Genomic DNA, 16,086 nt, shown 5'->3' with positions numbered 1-16,086 from the left:
TTAGACACAACCAAGTATCACTGTAAATGATCATTCTCCTGACTGGATAGATTCTCTCTCTCTCCCTTTGACACTTAAGTATTTGCTAATGAGCCCCACAAGTCTAGGGGCTTAAAGATGAAGGGAGGCTGCATACAATGAGTATGAAATTACAGACAAGATTCACAAAAGCCTTAAAAAGTCAGAAAGAGATCAAAAACCCATTTCTGACTCATTAAAGAAGACTCTGCATTCACAGATGCCTCTGCCTTTCTGTCTCTCTCTTCTTTCCCTCTCCTTTGGCTGTGTTACAGTTAATCCGCCTGTCCAAACCACTTAATAAGGTTACACCCCTTCCATTCACAACCCTGGCTCCGTTTATGCAAAGTGGGTCTTTATTATCTCGAAGGGAGGTTATGGGTTTTCCAGGCAGCAAAAGTGATCTGCTAAAGTCACCTTGTACTTAGAACATGCACCAGTGAATTACTTTCCTGAAATGGGGAAATTTCCCTCAAGGAAGGAGTCTGTATTTTGGACAAAGTCTGGTGTTTAGAGCAGCAGTGAACTGGAAGGCAGGACTCCTGGGTTTCAAGTCCAGCATCTGCCACTGATTTACTGTGCAACTTTGGTCAAGTCACTAGATTATTTAGGCCCAGCTTCAGGTGTAAAATTGCCACCATCACTGATCACCAGGGGATAGCTATACCCACATAGGAAATATGAGTTTCAAGTTGATGGCATCCCTTTAACAGCCAACAAACAATAACAGACCAAACCAAGCAGCCACTGCGCCTCCAGAACCTTCAGGCTTGGTTTCTGATCATTTGTTTCTACTGCCTCGTTTTAAGGCGCAATCCAAGCTCGACTGTACCTGCCTAACACAGATGTAGGTAGGAAGCTGGGATTTAACCCCAAACTATCACAGCTCTTTTTCTGGGCTCAGCATGACCTTCCTCTAGAGAAGTCACTGTGATGGGGGAGTATCACAAGGAGGTCTCCTCCAGAGGGCACCGAAGGACCTACCATACACCATGACACCCCTGAAAACAAGCAAAACATATACATTTACTGAGTTATTAGATAGTTGGGCCAAAGACAGCAGATGCATTCTTTTAGATGTCAAGTGACTAGCTAATTATAAAACAGGCATGGCCTCTAGTCTAGATCTGAAGCTGCTATCAGTCAACCTGTGGAACTCCTTGCCAGAGTGAAGGCCAAGACTCTAACAGGGTTCAAAAAAGAACTAGATAGATTCATGGAGGATAGGTCCATCAATGGCTGTTAGCCAGGATGGACAGGGATGGTGTCCCTAGCCGCTGTTTGCCAGAAGCTGGGAATGGGCGAGAGGGGATGTTTCACTTGGTGATTGATTACCTGTTCTGTTCACTCCCTCTGGGGCACCTGGCATTGGCCTCTGTCAGAAGACAGGATACTGGGCTAGATGGACCTTTGGTCTGACCCAGTATGGCTGTTCTTATGTTCTTATATAAAACCTACCACCTTGGGAAATCCCTGTAATAACTAGTCCTCGTCAACAAAACCATGGCAGAATGAATCCTTTGTGATATTAAAAAATGGACATCCCTTGAGTAATCAAATACATTTCTGCTCCATTAGAGATGGTCAGCGGGGAAAGAGCGCATTGATCAGCAAGCTGTTACAGGCTACCTGGGGCCAGAGTTATGCTTAATGAATTGAAAGGGTCTAACTTCCTGTGGACCAATCAGCTAGTTCTTTTAGTGACTATCGGCTACTCTCATAATCAGCTAATTCCATTCTGTGTCTGGATTCCAAAGACGTGCAGCACCCAGGTGTACAAAGTTTGTATTCCATATGGAATCAGAATGAAAGTCTCCAATAGTTTCAATGCAGTGTCACTTGCAAATTGCAAATCCCGCTCTTCCTATTGATGGTTATTATGGTAGGTGCCTCCAAGCCCCAGTCAAAGCACCAGGGTCCCATTGTGCCAAACAAATCAAGAAGGCAGGCCCTGCCCCAGAGAGAAGTATCAGGCAGGACACAACGGATGGATCAAGCAATCAGACAGGGTGGGAAGACTGAAAGACTAGGTACCTTGACTGACTACTAGAGCAAACAATCAGTGTGCCAGCTAGGTTATGATTGAACACAGGCTACCTGCACCGCCGAGTGACGGGGCGAGGAACTGCACCTTAACAGGGCATAGAAATCCCCCTCAGAGCCTGTGCTTCCAATTGTTCTGGAGTGCTCAGCTACCTCGGTGGCTGGCACAGTAGCGAAGACAGAGAGCATCGCTACTGCACCGATAGAAGACGGGCCTCTCATAGGAATCTCGCCACCACTCACTCCTGCCTGCTTCCCATATGGGTGCATCCTGCGACCTCCTTGTCTGCTCTGGCACTTGATCTCCCTGCTGGCTGGAGAAGCCAGCTCAATTTTCCAGCCAGCTGAACCTGGCCTCCCTCCTCCCACCGAGATGACTTGGCTTTTGACTGCTCTCCTGAATCGGCAATGACATCTCTCCAGAGCCACCTCCAGCCTTTGCTCTTTAATGAGCATTTATTTTTCCTGAGGTCTAAACCACCCTCTGGAGTGAGCTCGTCAGATTGAAGTTATCAGCAGCAGAGGTGACCAGAATTTTGCATCCCTCTGGAAACTCATAGGCCAACCTCATTAGTCAAGTTATTGATGCATGGCCACTCGGTTAATACTTCCTTTCCAAGCATGGTATGCCTTATCCATGGGAGACTGCTGACGTGAAGGACTCTTAAAGGACACTGAGAACATTCTGCCAGAGAGATATTCCTGGCTGTTGTCAAAAGCAGGATGGTGAAGTGGGGGAGCCTAGCCCTTCTCTTCATGGCATTTCACCGAGGAGACACTTACTGCAGAAGAAAACTTCATACTTCCATAGCACCTTTCATCTCATTCATTACTGCTCTTCTGGTACCTCCTAGAGGGCCCAGTTGAGATCCCAATGTGCTAGGTCCTGGCTATACCAGTAGAGAGAGAGAGAGTCTTTGTCCCAAAGGACTTACAGTCTAAACAGACAGATGAAGGACGTACAGTCACCCCCACGTTATGGGTGAGGCACTGAAACACACATAGATTAAGCAATTTGTCCAAGGTCACACAGGGAGTCTGTGGCAGAGCCAGGGACTAAACCTAGATCTCTTGAATCCCAGCTTGTCTCTTAACCACAAGAATGTCCTTCCTCTCTGCTGCATCCTCAAAGCACTTTATAGCCCTGTGAATGAGGAGAACACCCCACCTGAAAGATAGATAGAATTATCCCCATCGTAAGATGGGGAAACAAAGGCAGAGAAAAGTTACAGAGTCACATTTTCACTGCAGGGTTCAGTCTATCAGCGGTGTCTCCTTCACCATTCCAGTCCACAGACAGGGATCAATTCCTACACATCCTCTTCTATCTGCTTCCCCTCCCCCACAAAGCCCGCAGATTCTGTGTGCCTGGAGAGCATTTGCTGTGTCCTATTATGATAACGATCTGCAGTCGCCTAATGGCTGTGAAGCTAGATTTGCTAATGGCATTTGAATGAGTCATTTCGAGCTGCGACAAAACAAGGGCAAAAGCAATTTGCCGGGAATGAGCTTCATTCCTTCTGTGTGAGGCCTTTCCAGTGAGACGCACACGTTGCTGCATTTTGCTGGTTGCTTATGTCACAAAACAGGAGGGAAAGCCCAGGAGCAAAGTCTCTCTCTATTTTTATCCTCTCCTGGGATACCCACCACGCTGTGCCTGGGGACAGTAGGGCAAGAAGCACTTCAGATTCTGTCTCTTCTCCTGGACCTGCCTTGACCCTTTGTCAGGGAACCAGATGATCCTTGTTCATCTGAATTTCACTCTTTGCTTGAGGGGAGGTTCTTGCCTGAGGAGCAAAGAGATTTCCAGGGTTCCCCCCGACAAACAGACAGTCTGTGTCTCATGTGGTTCTCCCTGTCCATGTTATAAATGCTCAGGAGCTGATCAGGGATGACTAGAAACGCTACCACATTCCACTGCAGTAGAAGGGAAGCTATATTCGCTCTCCAAGGCTGATGAGCAAAGGCCAACAGGGATGTCAAGAGAAAGCTGTTGATTCAGAACAGAGACCAGAGGGGTCCCCGATTGGTGAAGGTGGTGCAGTTTTCACAGAGAATCACTCTCCTAAAGGGGCTGGAGCAGCAGGTGACCTGCTCATCAGAGCAACCTGCTGAATCGGATCCTTAGAGCCGGAGACCGGGTGAATTCACTGTCTGGGCATCCCAATGTCTTTGGCCAGCACAGTCCCGCTCAGTTTGTTACAGACTGGCAGTCTTTGAGAAAGTTTGCATCTACAGCTCTAAGTTCCCAAAAGATTCAGGTTTGCTGGACAGACAGACAATCAAGCTGGTTCTTATAGAATTCAAATGGATGCTCCAATCTCTAACAAAAGTGATGATGCAGAAAAGGCAGGAGGGCTCAATTAACAGTTCTGTTTTGTAATTGTGGGGGAAACGGATGATGTAGTCATATTATCATATGATGATGAAATATTTTTCCTTCTTCCAGTACCTAAAGATGATATTCAGCAACATTAACTCATTAATTAATTCATAATTAACTGAAATTAAACATTCCACGTGCATCCAGTAGTTTTAAAAGAGATCGCCAAGGAACAGTTGGAATCATCAGTGTTGTTTCGATACGTCTTAGAATGCTGGGCAAGTTCCAGAAGTCTGGAAGAAAGCTGATGTTGTGCCAATGTTTAAAAAGGGTAAACAGGATGACCTGGGTAATTATGGGCTGATCAGCCTGACACAGATCCCAGGCAAACTAATGGAATGGCTGATATGGGATTGATTAAAAAGAATTAAAGGAGAGTACTGTAATTAATGCCAATCAACATGCATTTATGGAAAATAGATCTTGTCAAGCTAACTTCTTGTCTTTTTTGATGAGATTACACATTTGACTATAAAGGTGTTGATGGAATATACTTAAGGCCTTGTCTACACTACAAAGTTTTGTCGGCAAAAGTTATGCCACTTTAATTAAAACCGCTGTTGCGTGTCCACACTAGCTTCTTGTGTCAGCCGGGTGCATCCACACTAACAGCTCTTGCATCGACACAGAGAGCAGTGCACTGTGGTAGCTATTCCACTGTGCAACTGGCCACAGGGTGCTTTGGGAAGGGTTTGCAATGCCTCATGGGACAGGAACAGCGTCACATGATGCAGATTTCTCACTCCCATCCTTCCGGGGCATCCAAGTAGATTGTCAGCTGCTTTTCACCCCACTGAAGGGGTGGGGGGAGAGGAGAGTGGTGTGTCTGGGGCGGGGGAGACAGCAGGCTGACTGATCTATTCTGAGGCAGGGGGAGGGGGACACACTTCCACCCGCACATCAGCCCCTGGCTCTGCTCGGCACACTGGTCTCTCCTGAAGCAGCCCGCTCCGCCTGCCTGCTTATGGCTCTGTGATTCCCTCCGAGTTCTCCCACAGCCTCCTCATCTGTGGAGAGCAGCATCCCGAGCTGCTCTGGGAGCTCTCCGTGCTGAGGCTTGTCAAAGCAGCGCAGCAGTCCCATCCCTGCAGCAGCAGTCTGCCTGCCGCTGTGCTCCAGTGCAGGGCAGAACAGGACCCTTCCACATTAATGATTTGCTCTTTGTTCCCCCAACGGAGCCGCACGCTCAGCTGTCAGATACTTCCCGGAACTTTGAAAAGGGAGGGGCGCATGTCTGCAGGGCAGCAGAGATCAAACCGGTGAGCAGAGCGGTCCCGGCAGGCATTGTGGGATACTGGGGGAAGCCAGTTCTGTCAACAAAACAAACAGCAGAATCTGCACTGATGCTCTGTCGCTTTAACTTTGCTGCAAAAAGCTTTATGCCTCTTGTTGAGGTGGTTTTGTTTTGTCAGCAAAACAGCAGAGTTTTGCGGCCAAAAGTAGCTTTGTAGCGTGTCTACCTCCCCTGTTTGTACTGTAGCGTAGACAAGGCCTTAGACTTCTGTAAGGTGTTTGACTTGGTACCATGTGACATTTTAATTAAGAAACTGGAACTGGCCAAAATAAACATGGCACACATCACATGGATTAAAAACTGGATGACTGATAGGCCTCAAAGTGTAACTCTAAAAGGGGGATGACTCTTGCCAGTGGGGTCCTGCGGGAATCAGTTCTTGGCCCTACACTATTTAACATTTTTATCAGTGATGTGAGAGGAAACTTAAAATCATCACGGATGAAGTTTGCAGATGACACAAAGACTGGGGGAAGTGATATGTAAAGAAGAGGGCAGGTCATTGATACTGAACGATCTGGATCACTTGGTAAGCTGGGCACAAGCAAACGATGTGTATTTTAATACAGCTAAATGTAAAGTCATACATCTAGGAACTAAGAATGCAGCCCATACTTGCATAAGGCGGGGAGTCTATCCTAGGGAACAGTGACTCTGAAAAGGACTTGGGGGTTGTGGTGGCTAATCAGCTGAACATGAGCTCCCAGGGTGATACTGTGGCCAAAGGGCTAATGTTATCACTGAAGTACAAATGGGAATCTCGAGTAGCAGTGGGGAGATTATATTCCCCCTGTATTTGACACTGACTGCTAATGGAATACTGCATCCAGTTCTGGTGTCCACAATTCAAGATGTTGGTAATGGACGGGGTTCAGAGAAGAGCCACGAGAATGATTCAAGGATTGGAAAACCTGCCTTATAACGATAGACGGAAGCAGCTCAATCTGCTCAGTTTAAGACAGAGAAGTTTAAGGAGTGACTTGATCACAGTCTATACGTGTCTACGCGGGAAACAGAAATTTGATATTAGAGGGCTCTTCTGGCTAGCAGACCAAGGTATAATAAGATCTAGCGGCTGGAAGTTGAAGCTAGACAAATTCAGGCCTGGGTACACCTAAAACGTAAGTCAACCTAGCTACGTTGCACAGAGCTGTGAAAAATTTCACTCCCTGAGCATTGCAGTTAGGTCGACATAACCCTCACTGTAGACATGGCTGGGTCAACCAAAGGAGTCTTCCGTCCACCTAGCTACCGCCTCCGGGAGAAAAACCCCGCCGGCTGATGTAGGGAGTGGGCACTAGTAGAATTGCAGCATTGTCGCTGTGCCCCTGGGGCGGCTGTGCTGTGGACACCCGCAGACGAGAAATAAGGCACAGAGGGGGATTTTGAGCAGGGGAGCAACTTACCAGCTGGCAATTTTTAAATCAAGGCTGGATATTTTTCTGAAAGATCTGCTCCAGGGCAAAGGGGAATTAATTCAGGGATGTTCACTGGCCTGTGTTGTATAGGAACGATCACAGTGGTTCCTTCTGGCTTTATAAGCTATGAAATAACATCTGAATAAAACACCCATTCCACCCAGGGACAGCTCAGCCCGTGAGGAACATCCTGCTGCAGGCAACACCCGTACAGATAAAATCAAATCTGGAAAGTCCGAGGTATCCTGACGTGAAGATCATACCTTAGCACAACCTCAGCTATCACCTTATCAGCACACTACAAATAAGCTGCTCTTCAGATCTCATGTATTGGCCTGAGACTGTCAGGAGACATGGGTTCTTTCCCCAGACCTGCCGCAGGCTTCCCGAACAAGTCACTTCCGCTCTCTGTGCCTCAGTTTCCCCACTGGAGAAATGGGGATGATCATTCTGAGTGACCTTACTGAGGGGGCTTAGGAGCCTTAATTCAGTAGTACCTGAAAAGCTGTCTGGGATCACTGGATAGAAAGTGCTATAGGACACTTCTGTGCTGTAGCCGCTGCCTATCATGCAGACCAATATCGTCTCATTGTTTACATCTACTCCCCTGTCCGTCTGTTTCCATCTGTTATCTCCTGTCTCCCACTCAGACTGGAAACTCTTTGCAGCAGGAACTGGCTTTCTGAGCTGTGTTTGTACAGGGCCCAGCACAATGGGGTCCTGGCCGATGCCTGGGGCCGCTAGGTACTACAGTAACACAAATAGTCAATAGTATAGATAACTTGTAGGGCCATCTCAAATAATAAGTAGCAACAGCAAAGTGGAATCCATTATCTATTATTATCTGTTGCTAAACCAGTCTGAGTTACAGACGCAAGTCATTTGAGATCCGTATGCTCCATGCTGCTCACATTCCAGCCAGGCACTGTCTGTCCCAAACAAAAACGATTATGCCTCTGTTTTCAATCAGAGAAATTCAAATCATTTGGCATATTTACCAAGCAATCACTCAGGAAGACTTAGGTCTGCCTGGCAGGAATGAACTAATTAGCCAGGCTCACTGCATAGCCGGTGCTGGCTTAAGTATGGAAGTACTGTAAGTATGCAATCCGATTCAGACAGTCCATTTCTCAGCTCTTCTGTAATCCTGCAAATAATCCTGACATCTGCAACTCAGCATTAAGGTTAATGAGATCTGACAGGTCCATGCTGACACACCTTTCGCTGTAAATTAATAACACAGCTTCTCTAAGAGAACGTCAGCTCCTTAAGACTCTCTCTCTCGCTCCCCACTCCTCTGTTTCTGGCAAATGCTAATGCCAGCTCACTGCAAGGGAAAGGCCTTTTGATTATAAGAAGTGTCCTTTCGGTTTGTAACATCGTTAACATTTCAGGACAGCTGCTGAGGGAGACGCGCCGATGCTGCAGTTTTAATGGAGAGCATTTCACCACTTACAGCGGAAGACACAAACAAGCACAAGGTTGCCGCGGATTTTGCTTTTGACAACAAGGGTGGGATGCACCTAAACAAGCAAAGTGCACGTCACTGGGCAATGCAGGAGTTCCCCCACGTTTTCACTGGGCGGACCACATTTCGACACTCAGATTGACTCATGGATGCTTTCCCGCTCATAGAATCATAGAAGATTAGGATTGGAAGAGACCTCAGGAGGTCACCTAGTCCAACCCCCTGCTCAAAGCAAGACCAACCCCAACTCATTCCCCCCCCCCCCCCCCCGCCCCGTAACATACTCTGGCAACCATGTTCCTGTCAACCCAAAAACGTCACAGTAGGGAAATAGTGAATGGATTTTGAGTTTCTTTTAATGCAGGTTAGCCACTGGGAGCCAGTGCCATGCAACTAGCTGGTTCTCTGAGAACCACCAACAAGTGCTCTGCAGTCCATGGACCACACTTTGAGAACCTCTGTTGTGATCTGTAAGGGCTGCTTCCTTGGGCAAGTAACCTGGCCTTTTTTGATCTCAGCCAGGCCAGGCAGAGAACTGGGGGAAAATCAGTGGAAACACAATGAGAGGCAACCTAGTGCCGGGGAGTGGGAGTGGACTGGTATTCAGGAGACCTGCATTCTGGTCCCACCTCTGCTGCTGACCTGCGCAAGTCTCTCACCATTGGCTGTCTTGCCAAAGGTGCATTAGAGATCATTCTGCACTTGTGTCTCTTGTTCTGAGGCCGCGGCCCTTGCCTCCTCTCATAGACCAAAAGGGACCACCAGATCATCTCAGCTGACCTTCTATCACAGACCACCAACACCCTCAACACCCCCACATTAAAACCAACACCCAAAATAAGACGAAAGTTTTACCGCCCTCAGACTTCTGCTTCTACAACTACCCCATGCTACTTGATATTAACATAGAATCTTGTTCTCCTGTAGTTCAAACCCCAGGGCTTCCCAGTGCTCAGATCTACATGTTAGCCACGTACTGCCTTGTATCTTTGTAAGGGTTCCTTTCAAGAAAAAAAATCTGGCATGTAGTTCATCAGAGAAAGCACACAGCATCGAGTTTTCCTCTTTTCGTTATTTGTTGCTAAATTATGCCAGTGAAGTCAATCAATCCTTATTAAAACGATTATGGCAAGACCCCAGTCGGAGTAATTTGACGGCTGCTGCACACTTTACCATCACAACGACACAGTTCTTGGCAGCTTCTGCCACAGAGTGTCAGAAAAAAGGCTTAGAATGGGGGCTAATTACAGTATTATGCAACTTAACTGGAAGCCAAAGGAGTCCCTTTAAGAGAGAGCGGGAGAGAGCCTGTGTTCGAAGGAGAGTGGAATGGAAGTCCCCTCATTCCTTTATGGAGCCCGTGTATATTCTTCATCTCCTAGAGCAGGGGTGGCCAGCCTGGGGCTCCAGAGCCCCAAGCAGCTCATCAGAAGTTAATATGCGGCTCCTCCTATAGGCACCGACTCCGGGGCTGGAGCTACAGGTGCCAACTTCCCAATGTGTCGGGGGGGAGGGGGGGGCTCACTGCTCAACCCCTGGCTCTGCCACAGGCCCTGCCCCCACTCCACCCCCTCCCCTGAGCCTGCTGTGCCCTCGCTCCTTCTCCTCCCCCCCAGAGCCTCCTGCATGCCACGAAACAGCTGATGGGGAGGTGCGGGGAGGGAGCGGGAGGCGCTGATCGGCGGGGCTGCCGTTGGGCAGGAGGCGCTGGGAGCGGGGGAGGAGCTGATGGGGGGCTGACGACGTATTACTGTGGCTCTTTGGCAATGGACATTGGTAAATTCTGGCTCCTTCTCAGCCTCAGGTTGGCCACCCCTGCCCTAGAGGAATAGCAAGTGCCCACGGTCAGTTCTGATGCCTACCCACAGCCCTGCAGACATCATTTCTGCAGGACAAATGGAACAACATGACATCCCTAGTTCAAAGGTCCCTCCCTTCCTGCCGGATGGAGAGGAATTAAAGGGCCGATGTCCAGATTGTGACTTCAGGCCAGGTGAAATCCTGAGTAACTCCCCTCAAGTTACTCCGGATACACCTCAGCGTAACTGAGCTCAGAATCTAGGGCCAGCAATGATAGCGCCTCCTTATCTTTCCTTATGAAGAGGGACAAGAGCAGAGCCCCCCATCAGTAAACTGGGGTTAAAGATATTTACTTTGTGAAGTGCTTGGAGATCCACAGAGGACGAGCACTATAGAAGAGCCAAGTGTCCGGAAAGGGTGAGATTTGCCCCAGGTCAGCGGCACGAACAGAATCCAGGTCCCCTGATTCCCAGTCTAGTGCACTATGTGCTGGACCAGAAGATTAACTGGGGCTTGAGGAAAGCCAGTAGGGGGGTGGCGCCTCTTTTCTGAAAAGGTAAGTGCAATTCCGTCGTCTCCTTGTCAGCTATCAGACGGTCATTCGGCACAGCTAGTCTGACAGATGAAATCAGCTTCAAAGGGGGAAGGTGTAATGAATTCAGTATTGAATTTTCCCCTTTCCTGTCTTGCTCCATGGGCAGCAGCCCAGGAACTATCTGTTTCAGGCGCCTTCTGAATAATTCCTCTCCTAAGTTACTACGGCCCCCGGCATCAATTTGTCATGATCGTCCCTGGCCTTGCCAGCTAGTTTTCTCGAGGTGTGACTGTGGTTACACATCGCCCTGGTTCCAGGGCTCATCCAATTCATTACTGAAAATAATCAACCCCTCTCCCCCCCATTCCTCTTTTCCCTGGTTTATGACTCCAAGTTGCCCAGCACTCGTATGAGGAATGGGAGGGGGGGAGGGGGAAGGCGTAGCTCGGAAAAGAGAAAGAGGACAGGCAAAGCTGATGGGAAGAATATAAAGTTCCCCTTTCTTTATAGCAGAGGGACACAGAATGGCTGCTTGAAGTAGCCCTAAAGTTACCGTATTGTGCACCACAGGAACTACAGGGTGTGAGCGTAAAGCCAAGCTATTGTCCTGTCATAGTTCACTCTTAATCACTCTTGCTTCCCCTGTCTCAGAGGGGGGTGGGTGGGCAGTATGGGCATTGTCCCTAACACTGGAGCCTAAGTCTGTCCACCTTGAGGGCACAATGTGTGCCACGCCTCTTGGCACAAGCCTTCCCCCAAATAAACCCCATCAATTTCTCTGAAAACGATCCCAGTTAAGAGAGCAGCGTGGCCCCTCTGTGCCTGGGATGCCCCTTCCAGAGCTGCCCTCTCCTCACTGAAATCCTCCCTGCAGCCAGAAGCAAGAGGTGCTGGAGCGCTTGCCAGAGAGATCATAGTCATCCACAGCTGGGGAAGTCTGGAGAGTTCAGAGACACCTCTGAACATTGCAGGAAAGCATCAGATCCCAACCAAAGCCAAGCTCCCAAACTGGTGAGGTACTTTGGCTCCCCAGCTGGGTCTCACTATTCACTTTGGGCTACAGGCATCAGCATGAATTGAGCATGAGAAGAGGAGAGCACCCTGTGATCACCAGGGATGAAATGCACCCACCAGGTAAGCCCAAGGAGTGCATTTCACCCCAAAGAGGTGGGCACGAAGCTCTGGGAAATGCAAATGCTTCCAGCCGGGCACTTTCCCTGTTTCCATGTTGCACCTGCCAATCCATTTTCATTAGCTACTTCAATGTCTGACAGCAGCACGGTTATTACTTACATCTCCTGGTGGACTCCTGGGCCAGCTCCAGCCGGTAAATGGAGAGACGGTTCACACCTCCGCAGAAGTTGCTCTTCTCTCCCTTGCACTCCATGTTACATTCAGACTCGCTCACATTTAAGGCCTGGATTTTGTGTCCACAGTAACATTCTGCACCGAACTCCAACCCGGCGTACAAATAACCCCTGGAGGTAGAAACCACAGTCAGAGCAGCATCCCTTACACAGTGAAACAACAGGTGCGGGAGGAAGGAGGAGCCTGGCCCAGGTAAACCTACTGGAAATCAGTAGAGCTACCGGGGATCTGACCTCTGAGTTCTTGCACCTGCTGGAGGGGACGGTTCAAATCCCTAATGAGATCAGTGGTGGGCGAGCAGTTCAAGGCACTGGGAATGTCTATGGAAAGGGTTGAGGTTCCTCAGAGCCCATCGCATGAGACAGGCGTGGTGGAAAAAGTCTCTCCTGCATAAATTCTCCTCTCAGCTCCACACAGTGGGTTGCAACTCTTATCCCCTGCTCTTGCTATCGGCCGAATCCTGAGCGGTGCTGACCTCTCCCGCTCACATTAGCAGGTCTCAAGATTTGGCCCTGTGTGTGCAGATTTCCCACTACTATCCACAGCAGCCCTGTTTATGCACAGAGAGTTTCACGTGCAAACCTGCAAGGGGAATTTTGCTCAATAGCGGGTGGATTTTCCTTCCAAGTACTCTTGGGCTCTTCCCCGTTCAGTCCTCTTCACTGGCACAGACCACAGGGGGAATAGAAATGTACCCATCACAGGCACATCCCATTCCCGGTGGCCCTGGGGAGCACACTGCCATCGCAGGTCTATGCTTTTCAAATCAAGAGGAGCAGCACTCAAAATAGGTGATGCAAAAACAGTTGCACATTTCGGAAACCTCTATTAAGGTCAGTTCGACTTTCCTAAGCCTGGTCCTAACCTCTCTGATTTCAATGGGCTTTGGATCAGGCCCTCAATGGTGAACGACAGGTGCTGGGGAGAACACATTGGGTAACCTCTACCAGGAAGCCCCAAGTCACATCTGTTAACTCAGGCATCAGGTGAGCCATTTAAACTGATCAGTACACTATTTATCCAGTATTTAGCAAAACCAGGCATGAGTCGGATCTCACTTCAACAGGTGCAAATCAGGAGTAATTCCTTTAAGAAAACGGAGTTACACCAGCGTCAACTGGGTGTGAGATCAGAATCAGGCCCATTGAATCAGAATCAGGCCAGCCTGGAATCCATTGCTTGGCTGTTGCATCAGTTAAGCTGGTACACTGATTAAGATACTGATAAGAACATAAGGACGGCCACGCTGGGTCAGACCAATGTTCTATCCAGCCCAGGATCCTGTCTTCTGACAGTGGCCAATGCCAGGTGCTTCTGAGGGAATGAACAGAACAGGGTAACTATTGAGTGATCCATCTCCTGTCATCCAGTCCCAGCTTGTGGCATTACCTGGATTCTGCTGTATTTAGAATTCTCTATAACTATTCAGCCACTTGAGAGTCAATCTAAATTGCTCCAGGTACTGGGCACAATAGGAGATCAGCTTGCCGCAAGCCATTTCAGGGCTCTGGTTGCCACAGCAGTCATGTTACAGCTAAAATTCTCCGAACAAGAGTGTGTTTGATTTTTCTGTATGTGTGTGTCCATTGCTGATGATTTACTAGACACCAGCTGGAAGTAGCATCACTTTAAAAGAAAAAGGGCTCAGTGCATCTTATAGATCATAAAGCAAGAGACAGCAACATTACTTACAGGCAAAAAGGACATTATGTGTGTTGCAAGTGGAATAATAAGCAATGGAGACTTTACAGGGCCTTAGAGTTGGAAAGCTCCACTAGTTGATAGCGATTGGATTTGAAAAGAGGAGATTGCAACATTACCTGAAAGAGGAGTGGGCTTCAAAAGTGAACATAGAGATGAACCCCCTTGCCTTTAGAGACAAGGGTCAGAGCTTGGCACAAAAAATTGACTCGCAAGAGTGGTGACACAGGTTCTCCAGGAAGATGCCAGTCATGCAGCAATTCTGCTGAGTAAGAGAGAGCTGCTGGGCAAACTCTCAGATTATTTTATTATTATTAGTGGTTGAATAGCAGTGCTGAGCTCAATGCTGTGTACAACACAGAGCAGAGAAAATCCCCGCACCTGGGAGTTTACAATCGAAATACTCTGGTGGTGTACTGTGTGGCAGCTGCACATGTGCAAAATTGCATGCACACGAACTTGCATTTGCATTTGTCGTCTGCAAACACCTGTGCACGTACCGATGCTGCATGAATCTTTTCAGTTGTCTAATGGCAGCCCGGAGGGAAATCTTAGCATTTGTACCCACGAACCTAACAAGAGGCAATGTTCCTTTCAAGGGTCCAGATGCTAACACTTGTGGACGCCCAGGTGTGAGGTTGTGTAAAGGGCACACGGAAGCATTAGACGTTTTAGCAGGTGTTTGCCCCTGCAAAGGATAGGCACAAATCTGTGCCCATCCAGGTGGGTACTTGCACAAACAGGCAGTGAAATAAAGGTCCAGCTGCAGCTTTGTCCCTGCATGACCAATATAGCTTGGACCAATGGGGGATCATTCAGTTCCTATTCTGTCTCCCCGCCCTGCTGATGTGGCCATTGCAAGGAAGGACTGCAGTCAGGAACCAGGGGTCAGCGAAGAGGACTCCACTTGCTGTATCAATGGCTGCACTAATGGAAAAGCTCAAGAATATCACAGGCATATGTAGGCCCACGTGCTGGGCTTTGGCCTCTCGACTCTACAGAAGACACAGGAGTGATAAGGTCTGCTACGGAGCCGAGAGGAGGGATTATCTGGCAATATACAGACGCTGTTCAGTGCATTTCCGAGGCCCAGCAGTGAAGGAGCTGGTGCGTGGAATGCTGACTGGCTGGTGCAATGTTTAGAATTCCAAATTCCTTTCCTTGCTCTGTGTTAATTCATCCCTCCAGCTTAAAGTTCTGATCAAAGACATCCCGGAAGGAACCACCACGTCTATTGACACTGTGGATGTGAGCAATTAGGGTTCAATCCCCCCCCTTCCCCATGATAGAGTCCCTGGGTGACCTTGAATAAGCATGTGGGGCCAGATTTTTAAAGCAATTCAAGCGTTCAAAGATGCAGACAGGTCTCTAGTGGGATTTCAATAACTGATTTCAATGGGAGTTAGGTGCCTACTCTCTGTATCTTTAGATGGCCCAATTCCTTTAAAAATCTGGCCCTTAAGATCTCTGGGCCTCAGTTGCCATCTGAAAAATGGGGATAATGGCACTTCCTTACCTCATCACGGTGCTGGGAGGGTAAATCTGTTTGTGAGATGCGCAGATACTACGGTAATCGAGGCAACGGAATCACATTATATATCTGGGGCGATACAGGGGCAGAAGAGCTTTTCCAGGCCCCATATGTAATAAAAGGTTTCAGATGTTCATTCGTCTAGAGATCACTGTATTTTCCCCACCGTCTCCCCAAAACAAAAAGGGATTCAGGGGTGAGCGGCAATTACTGCTATTCAAAGGCAACACTGGGCAGCCTGGAAAGATGCCGGCTGTCTCATGCAAAACCAGGGCGCTAGCCGGTGTCCCTTTTTGTTTCACGATTGTTTTGTTTCACAGGCTGCGGTGCTGAGTAAAGGGTAACCCTGCGCAGAGGGCCAACGTGCGGCTTGTGGGGCACTACACCCTGGGTTGAGGGCGTGTGTGGCATTGAAGTGCCTGCTGCACAAGGTGAATTGCATCCAAAGCAAATGGGAGTAAAACCAGGGTAGTTTTGGGAGGTTGGAAAATCTTGTCAGTGGGTTTTGGTTTTGCGAACTCAGCAAA

At 48.5% G+C, this 16,086-nt stretch overlaps 1 protein-coding gene across 2 annotated transcripts in view; it reads right to left on the bottom strand.

Annotated features, from left to right (window-relative positions):
• WSCD2 (WSC domain containing 2) overlaps positions 1-16,086 on the bottom strand; it is a 133,422-nt gene that overhangs the window by 41,120 nt on the left and 76,216 nt on the right. For both annotated transcript variants that reach the window (XM_007058326.4, XM_037878889.2), the window contains exon 4: positions 12,253-12,437. In XM_007058326.4, the coding sequence (XP_007058388.2) occupies positions 12,253-12,437 (185 nt within the window). The remainder of the gene's footprint in view (positions 1-12,252; positions 12,438-16,086) is intronic.

The sequence above is a fragment of the Chelonia mydas genome, chromosome 15, assembly GCF_015237465.2.
Source record: "Chelonia mydas isolate rCheMyd1 chromosome 15, rCheMyd1.pri.v2, whole genome shotgun sequence".
In the NCBI taxonomy this organism is placed as follows: domain Eukaryota; kingdom Metazoa; phylum Chordata; order Testudines; family Cheloniidae; genus Chelonia; species Chelonia mydas.
Note: the sequence above shows the minus strand (reverse complement) of the source record. Positions and strands in the feature narration are given on the sequence as shown.